Below are 15,259 nucleotides of genomic sequence, written 5' to 3'. Positions count from 1 at the left end.
CTTTGTTACTTAGTATTTGCCTGATCTTATTTTTATAGTTTTTCTTTTTTCCTTTCTTCCTCTTGTAAAGCACTTTGAGCTCCCATTTGTATGAAAATGTGCTCTAGAAATAAGTGGTGGTGGTGGTGGTTAGATTTATTGGGCTGAATGGCCTGTTCTCCTTCAGTTTGTTATGTTCACACATTTAAACAACAAAACAAATATAAAAAATTAAAAAGTGTGAGAGTTTTGAGTACCTAATTTTAGAAAACTAAAGTGGCAGTAAGTGATGGAATCTTGCTTGCTTAAGGGACAGTACTGACTTTAATGTGTGCCTTTTGGTTATTTGCTGAGCATCTTGTGACTGATCAAGGAAACTTAAGAATGGTGAGGTGTACCACATGCCTTTAAAATAAACTAGTTGGTCCAGCTGATGAGTTCATTTGCTTGTTGCAATCGATCATTATTGGTTACAGCTGAAAATTGCTTACTTTATTCATTTTTGGATCTCTTTGAGTCGTGCAAAGAAAGTGTTCAGTGGGTGTGATCTCCCTGTGTTTGCATTGCACAGCTTCTAGTGAGTGTCTTTTATATCATAAATGAACTCCAGGATGCTGTTTTCTGCTTGTCAGGATTTTATTGCACCGTGTTTGACGTTCAGCTGGAATATATTCTGAATATTTTTTTTTAAATGTCAAGAGCTTGGCTGCATAATTCTGTGCCCCAAAAACACTTTTGAGTGAAATCTGCACAGGTTAGGATTGTCTGGAGCCAGTGAGGCAGGTTGGTCCAGCATTATAATCTTCTTTCGGCTGCTCCCTTTAGGGGTCGCCACAGCGGATCATCATCTTCCATAGAAGTAAACCCCGTGATTCGCTAGCGAATCGGAAATCCTAGAATGGCAATCAGTTTCTGTTCCGTCCGATATGTGGATGGATGACGTATCATGGAGGGCGGTTGCGTCTCGGGAAATGTCATTTAATCCATTAGGCATATCTGTACTAAAGCGGTTTCGTTTTGTGGACACCGACCGTTTGAACAGGTTGTGTTGTTTGGGGGCCACCTACTGACTCTGGGAGGCTGCTGCGTGTGACTGTGGGGCGACCGCCACAGCGCAATATGCGCCTCGGTGGGAAGCCGCTGCGTGAAGACATATCATGAAGGGTATATGTAGTGGTGTGGGCGGTCGCGTCCGGGCGGCTGTACAACCTGGCGTGCACGCTTTACCTCGGGTGCAGTTCACATGTCGTAGTGTCGTTTCTGTGTTTTTTCTTTGGTTTGAGCCGTGACTCCTTTCGCAAGCACGCGCACGACATCCGGTTTCCAACCTTCTCGTTTCTGTGTTTTCTGTGTAGTGCGCGTGCGCCTCGCTGCGCCCTGCGTCCATATGCGGTTTACAATCTTCGGTTAGTAGGATGGATGGATCTTTCTGTCCTCGTCGTCATGCTCTGTCACCCCCATCACCTGCATGTCCTCTCTCACCACCTTCTCTTAGGTCTTCCTCTTACCTGTCAGCTCTATCCTTAGTACCCTTCTCTCGATATACAGTGCATCCAGAAAGTATTCCCAGCGCATCACTTTTCCCCCATTTTGTTATGTTACAGCCTTATTCCAAAATGGATTAAATTCATTTTTTTCCACAGAATTCTACACACAACACCCCATAATGACAACCTGAAAAAAGTTTACTTGAGATTTTTGCAAATTTATTAAAAATAAAAAAACTGAGAAATCCCATGTCCATAAGTATTCACAGCCTTTGCTCAATACTTTGTCGATGCCCCTTTGGCAGCAATTACAGCCTCAAGTCTTGTTGAATATGATGCCACAAGCTTCATGGGATTTCTCATTTTTATTTGTAATAAATTTGCAAAAACCTCAAGTAAACTTTTTTCACGTTGTCATTATGGGGTGTTGTGTGTAGAATTCTGAGGAAAAAAATGAATTGAATCCATTTTGGAATAAGGCTGTAACAGTATCTATCTATCTATCTATCTATCTATCTATCTATCTATCTATCTATCTATCTATCTATCTATCTATCTATCTATCTATTATATAGTGCCTTTCACATCTATCTATCTATCTATCTATCATATAGTGCCTTTCATATCTATCTATCTATCTATCGAAAAAGTGATGAAGTGCTGGGAATACTTTCTGGATGCACTGTAATTAATATTAGATGCTCGTCTGTCATGGAGATATGGCCGTGTGACTGAGCAGCACCGCGTGGCCCACCAGATTGCACAGGGTGTGGTCCGAGCCTGAGGTTCTGGGCCCAAAGGTCACCTCGGGCAAGTGGGCACAAGTGTGGCACATTAGGACATGGCGTAGGTCAAAGCCTCGACACAAAACAGTGGGCCTGATGACCGACGCCACCTGAGGCACACTTTGACATGTAACACAGGTGGGCATCAAGGGCCTGGCACCACTTACTGGTATTGGACAGCCACGTTGTGTTTTTGTTTAATTAAAAAGCTGTCATTTATTTATTTATTTTTTTTTCTTGCTGTTTTCTTCCCGCGCTCCGTCACGAGCTTCATCTTCACTCAAGTGAGTAATTCCGAGTTATTTTTAGCAGCCTACTCCTCCGCGGCTCGTTCCCCTTTTTCTTTTTTCTTTTTTTTTTCTTCTTCTTCCATGGCTTCCTGACATAAATAATGCATTCGTGTGGCAGAGTCTCGAGATCCTCGTGGCAACTGATGTTCAGAGTCGTAGCACAGAAGTAAATAAATCAAAGGGAGGCCGAGAACACGACGATGGGGCGTCTGGTGACCACTGGGCTCTCGCGTAGCGGAGATTCGGACGCCAGGAGGTAAGCTGCTTGTTTAGGGCTCGGGGCTTCCGTCGACGTCGTTGACATTTTTTTACTTCTTCAGAGCGACTTTCCTATTGTGATGGTCTTGGAGCTTAAGGGGCTCCCTGAGGATCACCGGGCTCTGTGGGACCCTGGGGTTCATTAAATTCCCTCTTAATTTCCCAGTTTCTGCATTTCCTTTGACAATCCAGGAGGTTCCTGCAGAGTTTATCCTGGGGGGAGGAGATCTTAAGTACATCCTGCAATGTTTGTCTTCACGTTGGGTTTCATTATCTTCAGGTGATGGTCCCACTTCAGGGAAGTAGCTTGAGTGTGTGTTTACACCCGTGTCTGCACTTTCATTTTTTAACGAGACTCTGGGGGGGCACTGCTCACTTTGCTCGCCATCCCCAGGGTGGGCACTACATACTAGCCACTTCACTGCTTTGCCCTCTGCTCACTTCGCTTGCCAACGCCAGCAAGGGCACCACACACCCCCTGACAGGCGCTACACACTAGTCACTTCACGGCTCTGCCCTCCACTCACTTCACTCGCCAACCCCTGGGTGGGTTCTACTGTTTAGCCAATATCACAGCTCTGCCTTCTGCATACTTTGCTTGCCAACCTCAGGGTGGGCACTACATACTAGCCACTTCACAGCTCTGCCCTCTGCTCACTTCACTCACCAAGCCCAAGGTGGGCACTACATACTAGTCACTTCACTGCTTTGCCCTCTGCTCACTTTGCTTGCCAGCGCCAGCATGGGCACTACACACCCCCTGACAGGCACTACACACTAGTCGCTTCACGGCTCTGCCCTCCACTCACTTCACTTGCCAACCCCTGCGTGGGTACTACTGTTTAGCCACATTACAGCTCTGCCCTCTGCTCACTTCGCTTGCCAAGCCGAGGGTGGGCACTACACAGTAGCCACGTTGCTTTTAAATGAGTTGGAGGATTAGATCCGCAAAGACCGGTGAATGTGCAGCAGCTGGGAGAATGAAGGCCCGGGCACAGCCTCTGCCAAAATCCCTGCCAATGTTTGAAATGTGTCCGATGTCTCGGTGCTCAGTCGCTGTCCCCACAGTTCCAGTTTAGCTTTGAGTGCAGCCACTTTATCTACCAGTTTGAAGACCGTTTAGTTCAATTGAGTAAGTTGCACAAATAAGAGTTTTGAGATCCATTCCATGTTACAGAAGTGTGCCGCCAGTGGCGGGTGATTTTGATTTTCTAACAGAAATCTCTGGAGCGGCTCTCGTAAACTTAAACACTCTGGTGAGCCGATCTGCCTTTAGGAAGCCATGTAACGTTTGTGCTCGGTGTCCATCTCCTCACAAAGCTGCTAAAACGGAGGGCATGAGCTTTGATGTGGATAATAATTTAATGACTTTAGGGGGCTGAAAGGGCGGGCGCTATGTGCTGTGTGTATCTCATGGCCAAATAGTCTCATCTCATCTCAAGATATTCTTTTATAATAGAGAGATATTAGTGAAAGGGTCTGTGTTAATAATAATAATAATAATAATAATAATAATCTTTACATTTTTATAGCGCTTTTCTCACTACTCCAAGCACCATCTGTTGGAATGTGACAGGTTATCCACTTTAATTCGAGTGTGTGTGTGCATGTAAACACACTGATTTGCTGGCTATCCCATATGGGTTGGGGGGGGGGGCAGTGGTTCTCAATCTGTGGGGCGCCCCCCCCCCACCCCGAAGATGTGAAAAAAATCAAAAATATGAAAATTTGTATTGGTTTCAATAGATGTATTTAACTTAAACTACATTATGATACTAGAAAATAAGTAGAGTTAGATAAATGTCGATGACAAGTAGGTATAATAAAATCTATCCTTCCATTTTCCAACCCGCTGAATCCGAACACAGGGTCACGGGGGTCTGCTGGAGCCAATCCCAGCCAACACAGGGCACAAGGCAGAAACCAATCCCGGGCAGGGTGCCAACCCACCACAGGACACACACACACCAAGCACACACTAGGGCCAATTTAGAATCGCCAATCCACCTAACCAGCATGTCTTTGGACTGTGGGAGGAAACCCACGCAGACACGGGGAGAACATGCAAACTCCACGCAGGGAGGACCCGGGAAGCGAACCCAGGTCCCCAGGTCTCCCAACTGCGAGGCAGCAGCGCTACCCACTGCGCCACCGTGCCGCCCTCCATCAATAATTGTTTTGGTAAAGCCATACTCCGTGTAATCCTCTTTCCACTTTCTAATTTTTTCGCGACTAGCCATGATTAAATGAACGGTAAAAAAGTAAGAGCGAAGCGACGGTGACTTATTGAGGCAGGCAGGCGAGAGCACAACAGCGCGCGGGCTCGATGTAGTGCGCGTCAAGTCGATCTAAAATGCGCGGTCAGATTCGGAAAAAATCTATCTTTTCAAGTTCTATTTGGATATACCTTGTAAGTAGGTTCTATTTAGTCGACAGAAATATTTTTTGGTCCTATCAAAAAATATTTCTGTCGACTAAATAGAACCTACTTACAAGGTATATCCAAATAGAACTTGAACAGATACGACAGTTCATAATACCCACGCAGCGCTAAGTGCGCGTAAGAGCGGAAGTCATCCGTTGTAACAAGCAGCGTATTGCACTGATACGAAATGGCCTGCCCATTTAATTATTTAGGAATGGACAGATACATTAAGATTTTGTACAAATGTTTTTCATTTTTCTTCCTCGATGGATTCTGGCACCCCCAGCAACAGTTGCGAGCACCCCCAAACCACCCCCCACATCGGGAACCGCTGGTGTAAATGCGCGCGCACACAGACAATTGAATTAAAGTGGATACCCTGCCTCATTCCAACAGATGGTGCATTGCAAGCATTTGTACTGAAAAACTGCATTACTACCGATGTTTGGACTCCCCCTCCGTCAATAGATTTCATCTGTGATCACAAGGCGGACCACCCTCCACTCGTCCATTTCAAATGCTATCGTCAGGTTGCTGTTCTCCATGGTATCCGTCAATAAGGGCGCGCACAAAAAGGTGACCTCAATTGGGCGCAGCGCAACAAAATTTTTACAGAAAATGTATTAGATAAAGGCAATGATTGAACGTATAAAAAGGTGAAAGCAAGAATATTAAAACATCCAATTAATTAATGCATGAACTTCTAACGAACTATTTCTAAAGCTCTCTATATTTCGTTGTTTTCAAAATTACAGAAACTTAGATTAAGGCAATGACTGAATGTATAAAAAGGTGAAAGCAAGTTACACTTGAAGCTGTAGATTATGTGCAATGCCACGTAGATATTCGAGATGCGGTCTATTAGCATAATCAAGGACAATTAATTTAATTCGCTCCGAAGTGTCTCTGTAGGTGTCTTCTACGAGCAGACCTGCACCTTTGTTGCTCTTCACATATCCCAGAGCCATTTCAGCTAAATTATCTACGAACGCCTTTATTTGCAGTGCTCAATTGAGGTCACCTTTTTGAAGCGCTCCTTTATTTACGTATATGAAATCAACAAGCAAATCCCCCCCCCCCCCCCCCCCCCCTTGGAAAACGGTTCTATTGGGGATTTGCTTGTTGACTTCATATACGTTCACAGTCTCCAAGTGGCGTAATTTGTCCGTTTTCAATGATGGACCCCCATTTTGGATGTCCCTTTTTGACCAGTAGAGTCAATACCTATGAGGTCATTCACGTAACGCCCATCACGTGCCTGGTTAGACTTGTGGGTGGGTTACCCGACTCGGAGGGCATTCCGTGACTGACGATGTGATTTTTTGCGGGCGTCACGTGACCTCCGTCATACCCAGTTAAACTTCCTCTCCTTCTTGGGCGCTGGCAGCCGAGTTCGCCTAGGAGGGCGCAATGTACCCTTTAAGCCGGGGGTGTCCAGCTCTGGTCCTGGTGGGCCGCAGTGGCTGCAGGTTTTCCTTCTGACCCTTTTGCTGATCACTGCTAATGAACTCCTTTCCCCTTCATTTTAACAGCCCCGTCTTTAAGGGTTCGGTCCTCTGATTTGATTCGTTTCTTCATTAAATGGCAGGCAAACTGAAATGAGACGTGAAACGAGCTGACGGACGAGCAGCTGAACTGGGTCTTCAGTCTCCAGCCGCTCTCTTAATGATTGAACCTCAGGACTTGGTGCCGCTCTTGTTCTACCACAGCAGGCTGTTGATTTTCTGTTTCACCGTCAAGATGGTCACGTCGGTCTGCTCAGGTCACCAAAACAGGACCCTCGCCCTTCTTTTATTTCCCGGTGAGCTGGTCTTGTGGCGGGTCGGTTTTGTGTCTCATTATTGTCATTAAGGAAAAAGAAACAACCTAAGGGGGGGTCCGAGTCCCGTCAATTAAAACTAAGGCAGCAAAAACGGCTCACTAATTAAGAAGACGGTTAGAATGAAAACCTGCAGCCACTGCGGCCCACCAGGACCGGCGTTGGAGACCCCTGCGTTATTCAATATCCTGACTTGTGGCCACAGCAGACCGTTGATTTTTCAGTTTTTTTTAATAAGACCACCGTCAAGATGTTTTGGTGACCTGAGTGGTCCAACATTACTGAGACCCTTCACCTCTCTCTATTTTCAGGTTCGCTGGTTTTGTTTTGTGCCTCATTATTGTCATTAAGGAAAAAGAAATGACTAAGGGGGTCCGGGTTACGTCAATTAAAACTGAAGCAGCAGAAACTGCTCACTAATTAAGAAGACGGTTAGAATGAAAACCTGCAGTCACTGCGGCCCACCAGGACCGGTGCTGGATACGCCTGCTTTAAGTTGACCCTGCCTAGAGCTGTGAGGCAGCAGTAGTCAAGTTTGTTCTCTTTGCGGTGCCCGCTTTGTCTTTTCTGTGGCACGTTGGGTGATTGTGATGTTTCTTTCCCTTTTCAGGTGGCCTCTGAAAGTCTGCAGCGGCTCCCATCAGATTCACCTGACGACCGAGTACCGGGAGAAATTCTGCGTACCTGCCACTTGTGCGTCAAAAATGGCAGAAGCCCAGGACCGTGTTGGTCACAGCCAAGTGACGGGGAGAGCAGCTTTGAAGTAAGTTCTGTACGGGTGGTGCCAACAGTTTCATTTATTTTTCGTTTGTGCATTGAGAACGTGGCTCCAATGGGATTTGCTTTACCTTTTTGGTTTTTGCTTCACTCCATTTGGCGTTTAACATTCCACAACAATTGAGATTTGAAAAGGGCACACTTCTAGGGTGCACGCCGCCCTGAGAGGCATTTCCGAGTGCCAACATACAGCACAGCTCCTTTAGGGGGACCGGCCATTTAGCTGTACGTCGGATCATTGCAATCTGAGGGTCTGTGGGTCACCGTTGGCCACACGTCACCTGCCAGTATGGGGTAACACAAACCGACCTTCACGTCTCGGTGGGTGGCAGTGCTGCTCGACCATTGGGCCGTACCACCGGTGGGTCACCCAAGTGCTGCATTCTACTTGAGGTGTCCGTGAGGGCCGAGTGGTGAAAATGACATCAGACCGCCATGCATGTCTACCCCCCCCAAAGCACGCCACCAGGGTTTTTGCTGCACAGCCATGACGCACACCATGCCAGTTCCATAAAGATACGAGGAAGATCACCGCTGTATATGGAGCAGCCTGGTACAGGTGGGCGCGCTGGCACAGCTGTGGGGGAGTTGCTGAAGAGACTGGGGGCAAGACATGCCTGCATGTGAGGGTGTGATCTTTCTCAATGGCTTCATTGGCGTCCTGCGGTGCGTGATTGAGACACTGCGCCCACGGTGCCAGCGCAGGGGGGAAAAAAGAGGGAGAATAGAAGGAAAAGGGGGCAAGAGAGTTGTGAGAACAGCAGCGGATGGAGAATGGCAGCACGGTCGTTTGCCCCGCCCGTAGGTGGTAAGGGATTGATGCTCTAGAGGGGGGGATTCTTTGAAGAGTGGGTACGATCAAGGTGCCATGCCTCCCCAGGGACCCGAGGTGGCGTGTGTGTGTGTGTGTGAAGGAGGAGGAGAAACAACCCCGAGTGGTCTGGTGGACACCAATGGGGGCATCCAATATTTGGGTGGTCGGGAGCGAGAGGACCCGCGGCTCTGCCAGTTGCCAGGGGAGACTAGGAAGGAGTTGTGCGCGGCTCGTTTGACCCGATGACTGTCGTTGGGTTTTTTTATTCTCGTTTTTAATCGTCACTTTTTTGTTTTTCCCGTTTTAAGGATTATTTATTTATTTATGACGGATATCAGAAGTGCTGCACTATTGATATTCGGACACCATTTTAATAAAAGTTCTTGGACACTTTCCACCATCCCATTGCCTGGAGTGTATTGTCCCCATCTGCCACCCTCATCCGGTTACGTTCTCGAAGGTGTCAGGTTCGAGGGGGCGCCCAAATCTGGAAGAGGAGGGATCTTGGAGCCGGACCCCCACTGTCACAAGCAGGACTAAAAAAAAAAAAACCCCAATCTGAAATGAGACCACACTACAGGGTGGTCCAGATCTAACTATGTCATTATTGCATTGCATTGCATTAAAAGTTAGATGTGGACCACCCTGTGCAGTGCCCACCATACCGTTTTTCCTTGTTGGGTCCCTGAGCTGATGCCCTTAACCTGCCATTGCTCCGTCCTCACTCTGCCAGCAGCTCCTTCACCTTAACTGGGAAAACTTGGGGGTTGGTGGCACGGTTGGCACTCCAGCCACCATAAACTGTTCCAGTGTGGTGCTGAGGTGTCACCCGCTGCACTCGGGGGTCCCAGTCTGGGCGGTTCATCGTGTGGTGCTCCACAGTTTTAAATGATAAACGTCGTCATTAAAGAGCTCGGTGCACACGGGACACATTTTGGTCACACAACACTTTTTCTATACGGCCGCCCCCCCCCCCCATCTGTTAAAGCCGTTGTCACATTTAGGACTTTGTCACATATCCCAGCATGCAATGAGTGCTTGAAAGTCTGCGGGTCACAGACATCACCAGGTGCGGAGGGTCTTCTCTGGTGAATCCTCTCGTGTGGCCATCTTCAGCTCCTGCTTGATTCGGGGGGGCTTGTCTCCCATACCCCCCCTTAAGTTTTCTCTTCAGCATATGGAAGGCCTGCTCAGTTGGATTTCAATTGGGTGACTGGCTTGGCCATTCCAGAATTTTCTGTTCTTTCACTTTGATAAACTCCCATGATGCCTCAGCGGTGTGTTTGGCTCATCATCTTGTAGGATGACGGAGTTTACTGAACTTGAGCAGATCAGATGTTTGTGTTCAACTTGGTATTCATTGTGTTGTCAGGCAGTTCCATCACCAAGGAAGAGAAGTGTGCCAGGACCTGTGCCAGGCAGCCATAGAAGCCCAAGCCAGAACACCGCCATGTTTAACAGATGAGGTGGTCTGCTTTGGATCTCGGGCAGTTCCTTCTCACCATCACTCTGAGGTTCATCTTTTGTCTCGTCGGCCCACAAGACCTTTTCCAAGAATGCTGCAGGCTCATTGATGTCCTTTGTCACAAACTGCCATCCTGTTCTTGTGGTGTCCATTTCACTGTGTGGACCCCTCTGTGTTTCTGTTCACGAAGTCTTCTGCTGATGGTCATCTCTGACACAAACATTGGAATGGCAACATGAAGAAGGTCGGACAGATATGGGGGGGGGATGTTATGAATGGCCTTAAATGTTAACAGCAGAATTTTTAAAATCCAATTGAAACTTAATGGGGAGCCAATGAAGATGGGAGTAATATGGTGAATAGACGGGGGGTCCGAGGAATGAGGCGGGCAGCAGAAGCTTATGGAGAGACTTCTTAGAGAGACCTGAGGAGCAAATTGTGAAACCCACCTGAGGAATCACAAACACCTGTGACACCAACTGTCCAGACATTAGGGGGGGGGGGGGGCGCAGTGTAGAAAAAGTGTTGGGTGACCCAAAATGTCCCCTTCAATGAGTCTGCAGTGTGCACTTTAATGACGACGTCCGCGTTGCGTCTTTTAGCTCTCCACACCCTTGTGTGTCTCTCAGGTGGTGCTCACATTTTCCAGACCCCCCCTGGTTTGTCACTGGGGGGGCTCCTGCTCAGACCTGTGGTGTGTGATTCATATGAGGGTGACACTCTGATGTCCACTGGGTTTGTTTTGTGCCCAAAGGTATTTAAAGGTGTTGGGTGGGCTTCTGATTTCTGGTATCTCGTATTTTATCGTTTTTTCCCCTTCTCTATCTTTGTGTCGATAATTTTTTTCTTTTTTTTTTTTGGATCGTCCATGTTGATAGGTGACATGAGTTCCGCTCACAAAGTCCCCATTTAATCACGAAGCTCCTGACCGCTCAGTGGTCCCTCCGTCTTTGCGTCTCACGACGAAGTGGTCTTTTGCGGTTTACAGGTTAAGGTGGTGAATGTGATTTAAAGCTTTTTCCGCCATTGACAAAGTGACATGTTTAATGTGTGTTACGCACAGGCCAGGTGACACACGACACGGAGTGGCCCTCACAGCAGCCAAGATGGTGCCGAAGTACACCAAACCACAGACCACCATGGAGCTCGTCACCACCTACTCGCAGGAGTACAGGCGACCTCAGGCTGAAGAGGGCAGATTGGCCCACCGGGGACGTGCCACCAGACAGGACGTGATCCCATCATGCACAGGTATGACACGTTCATCATGGAGGTGGGACCGCCATTTGTGGCTCCCTTGTGGAGGGGGAAGTTGGGTTTAGAGAGAACTTGATTTGTTCCCAGGTGGAAATTTTAACAAAAAACAAAATGCGTACCCTAAATCAGCGGACCCTTGTAATAGGAGTTGGCATTGGACTGAGGTTTGTGTCTGGGATGGAGGGGTCCATCGGATATCACAGATGGGGTTCCTAGAGATTGTACAGCACACAACCCCTGCCACCCCTAATACACCAGGTGGCAGCACTCCTGAGCAGATGCATCCATGCACGCTCCCCCAGGGCATGATGGGAATTGTAGTCCCTTTAGAGAATCCTACTGCGTGCCTTGGATTGCCGGCAGGTGTGAAGCTGCATTGGAGAACCACTTTGAGGGGGCTTCCACAGTGCAGTGTTGTACCACCAAATGTGCTACTGGGTCCTGCATAAAACAAAAAGGGGGCGGGCACCTTACCTCCAGGGGCAGTCAGGGTTCAGGATGGGTGGGCAACACTTGCTGGGTGTAAAAGATCAGCCAACGCTGGTTCTGTTTACCCTCTGTTGTAATATTTGTGGAGTTGTGAACATTTAAACAATTTGAACCTGTGGCTTTATTGCTAAGTAGTGGACCTCTCTGGTCTTGCCAAATTATCCACCTTAATAAAAGAATAAATGTCTGTGTGTCCGTCTGCTCACTGAATCTCTGCCATTCCCACAGAAGGCGAATCACAAACATTTGTAGTAATAAAATGCATTTCATTTTCCATTCCAACAGATGGCACATCACAAACATTAACACTGCTTATACAAATCCCATACCAAATGGCAAATAACAGAGCCATGTGCATTGCATTTGCCATTCCAACAGATGGCACATAACAAACATTAGCACTACTTTTACTAATCCCATACCAAATTGTATTTGTCATTCCAACAGATGGTGCATAACAAACATTAACACTGCTTCTACAAATACCATACCAAATGGCAAATAACAGAGCCATATGCATTGCATTTGCCATTTCAACAGATGGCACATAACAAACATTAACACTGCTTTTACTAATCCCATACCAAATGGCAAATAACAGACATATGCATTGTATTTGCCATTTCAACAGATGGTACATAACAAACATTAGCACTGCTTTTATGAATCCCGTACCAAATCCACCTTAATAAAAGGATAAGGGTGTGTGTGTGTGTGTCGGTCTGTCTGACTGTATGTTTAGTGTATTTATCCAGTTGCTATGTCTGTCATTCCAACAGATGGTGCATCACAAACATTAACACTGCTTCTACAAATCCCATACAAAATGGCATATAACAGACATATGGATTGCATTTGTCATTCCAATAGATGGCGCATCCCAAATGGCAGTGCTGAATTTAAAAAATTGTTGTTTGAACCTCTGAGTGTGTCATTAAGGTTGTCTGGGCTGTTGGGTTGCTGTTATGCCACCTAGTGGTCCCACTGTTCACCAGCCCCCTCAGTGTCACACAATTGCAGCCCCTTGGATGTTCTCACATTTTCTTGTTATGCAGCATTAAATTTACAGTATATTGAACTTTTTATTTTATTTATTTTTTACTCTTCAATGTCAAAATAGAACACAGACCTCTGTTAAGTGGTCTAAAGTATTCCAATATAAAATACAAAATCCTTGATCTCCTAAGTCTTCACCCCCTTTAATATGACGCATTGCCGGTGCACCTCACTGGTGTGGTCATCTGAGGTGATGATGGGTCAGAAATCGGGATGAATGGAGGAGGCGTCAGCCCGGCTTTCCTCGTTTAATTGTAATTGTTGTGCCTGATAGAATAGAACCAATAGAAAAGAAAATGTCGCCCTCTGCTGTTCTAAATGCTAAACAGCTGCCTGTCAAGGCTTCTTTATAAGAGGGGCTTTTGGCTTGAAGGAGCTCCGCCTCCTCTGCTCTTTAGCCAATGGGTGACACCTCCTTCTGGATGGGCTGGACTTTTACGGTCCTGGGACCTGAAGGGGCGGAGTCAGTTGCCCTGACTGGGTGGTTTCTCAGCAATGGGAAGGCAAAGGAAGACGACACAGTTAGCTGGCAGCCCCCTACCCCCCCCCCCAATCTGCCGGAGGTGGTATTACATACCTGGGAAAACCCTGGATGGTGACCCTCTGATGCACATGTGTGTGACACGGGTTTCAGAAGTCCCCATCCTTAGTCCCGCAGAGTTCACTAGTCTGTGCTTTCCACTGATTTAGGGTTTCATTGTGTCCGAGTGTGGAAGGACCTACTTGTGGTGAAGACCGTCTGGTGGTCTAAAGAACACAACCCAGCAGCTCCGTGAAGGACCAGTAAACCTCCACTGGCACCTTCTTGGCTATGGAGGTGGCGTCAGTCGACCAAGTAAGGTTCGCTTCCAGGTGCACACCAAGACGTTTGGGGTCCATGTCCAGTTGCACAGCAAGACCCCTCGATGTGCAGTGGAGTATGGAAGTCAACAATTCTCCCCCCCACTCTCCTCATTCAGGGACAAGTTGTGTTGCACTGGCACCTGTCTGTCTGCCAGTCATGCCCCTGTAAGCGGAGACCCCCCCACCATTGTGTCTCCTGCAGTCTTGATGATGATGATGGTGGTTGAGCAGACCGATGGACGGACGGACGGACGGACTACTCTGGCGATCAGACGTCTTCACTTTATGCCCGCTTGCCCCTCAGAGATGCGTTTTTGTTTTCCGGTGTTTTCTGCTGTCCTTTGCGGTGACTTCACCAATTTTTAATTCTTTGTCTCCCATTTTCATTTCAGGGAGGTGTAAATGGGTGGGCAGCTCCTCAAGAATGAGCCTGACCTCCAAGCCCCACCAGAGGCCCCCCACTCACTTGTGTTTAAACATCTCCAAAACTGACCACCCACCTTCTGGCCAATTGTCCCAAAGAAGCAGCGTCTCGAAGACCCCAGCCAGCCCTGAAGCCAAAGAAGACCGCTGCCTTGTGTCCAGTGAGCCTCCTTCTGTCACGAGAAGGGACGTCCCGTTGGAGGGCCTCACCACTTACACGGCCGACTACAGGTGGGCGAATGTCGGAAGGTCAGAAACTCCTCCGTCCCAGCTGAGGGTCACTCGCCGGACCTCCTCATCCTCCATGTGTGCCCACACAGTCGAAGCTCCGCCCGTGGTCTCCCTCCAGCGGGTAGTCGTGACCCACCACGTCCATCACGAGGTCTGTTTGACGCTCCACACTCTGACGTCGGTGTGCGAGCTGAGACGAGTGGTGTGGGGGAAGGAGGACTGGGACCCCCAGAGCCCCTCCAAGGAACTGACAGAAGTGACTGTGCTGCTTCAACAGGTGACGGTGGTCCAGCGTGACGGTCACAGACGGAGCCGAGCGTCAGCCACTGTCTCACACCCCTCACAGACACTAGACAGTGGGGGTCCAGCTTACTAAAGACCCCTGATGTTTGGTCGCCGTTCACTCTGAGCTTTTTGCTTTGTATTCCTCCTTAAAGTTGTTAGTGGAGCACTTTATAGCGCCTTTCACCTGCCGCTGTCTCCTTAGTCTGAGTATCTTGATATTGAATTTGATATTGTGACTTTCACAAACTCATTTGAGTGTTTTGTTTTAGATGGCGCCTTTCATTTCACAAAGCACAACGTTTGTAGATTTACTTTATATAGCGCCTTCCTGTGTGTGCTGCCCTGCGGTGTCCATGAAGGACTGGCTACTGATTTTACTTTATAAGGCACAGCCCCCCGTAATCCAACTGTGTTGTATATAGCGCCTTTCACCGAGTTTGTCATCTAAAATCCACTCGGCCACCACGCGTATGTTCTCACGTTCCACTTTCGTTCCGTTTGCTTTCTGAAGTGTGCAGTGATGCTGACTGGGATTGCACCTTTCAGAGGGGACTCTGCACGACTGCGAAGTGCAAT

The 15,259-nt window shown here is 47.7% G+C and overlaps 1 protein-coding gene across 1 annotated transcript; it reads left to right on the top strand.

Annotated features, from left to right (window-relative positions):
- The first annotated feature begins 2,530 nt into the window (after positions 1-2,530).
- On the top strand, positions 2,531-14,882 carry LOC114654994 (uncharacterized). The gene is made up of 4 exons (XM_028805884.2): positions 2,531-2,797; positions 7,654-7,806; positions 11,163-11,350; positions 14,137-14,882. The coding sequence occupies exons 1-4, from the start codon at positions 2,742-2,744 to the stop codon at positions 14,772-14,774; spliced, it is 1,035 nt and encodes a 344-aa protein (XP_028661717.1). The 5' UTR covers positions 2,531-2,741; the 3' UTR covers positions 14,775-14,882.
- Positions 14,883-15,259: the final 377 nt, after the last annotated feature.

The sequence above is a fragment of the Erpetoichthys calabaricus genome, chromosome 7, assembly GCF_900747795.2.
Source record: "Erpetoichthys calabaricus chromosome 7, fErpCal1.3, whole genome shotgun sequence".
In the NCBI taxonomy this organism is placed as follows: Eukaryota; Metazoa; Chordata; class Cladistia; order Polypteriformes; family Polypteridae; genus Erpetoichthys; species Erpetoichthys calabaricus.
Note: the sequence above shows the minus strand (reverse complement) of the source record. Positions and strands in the feature narration are given on the sequence as shown.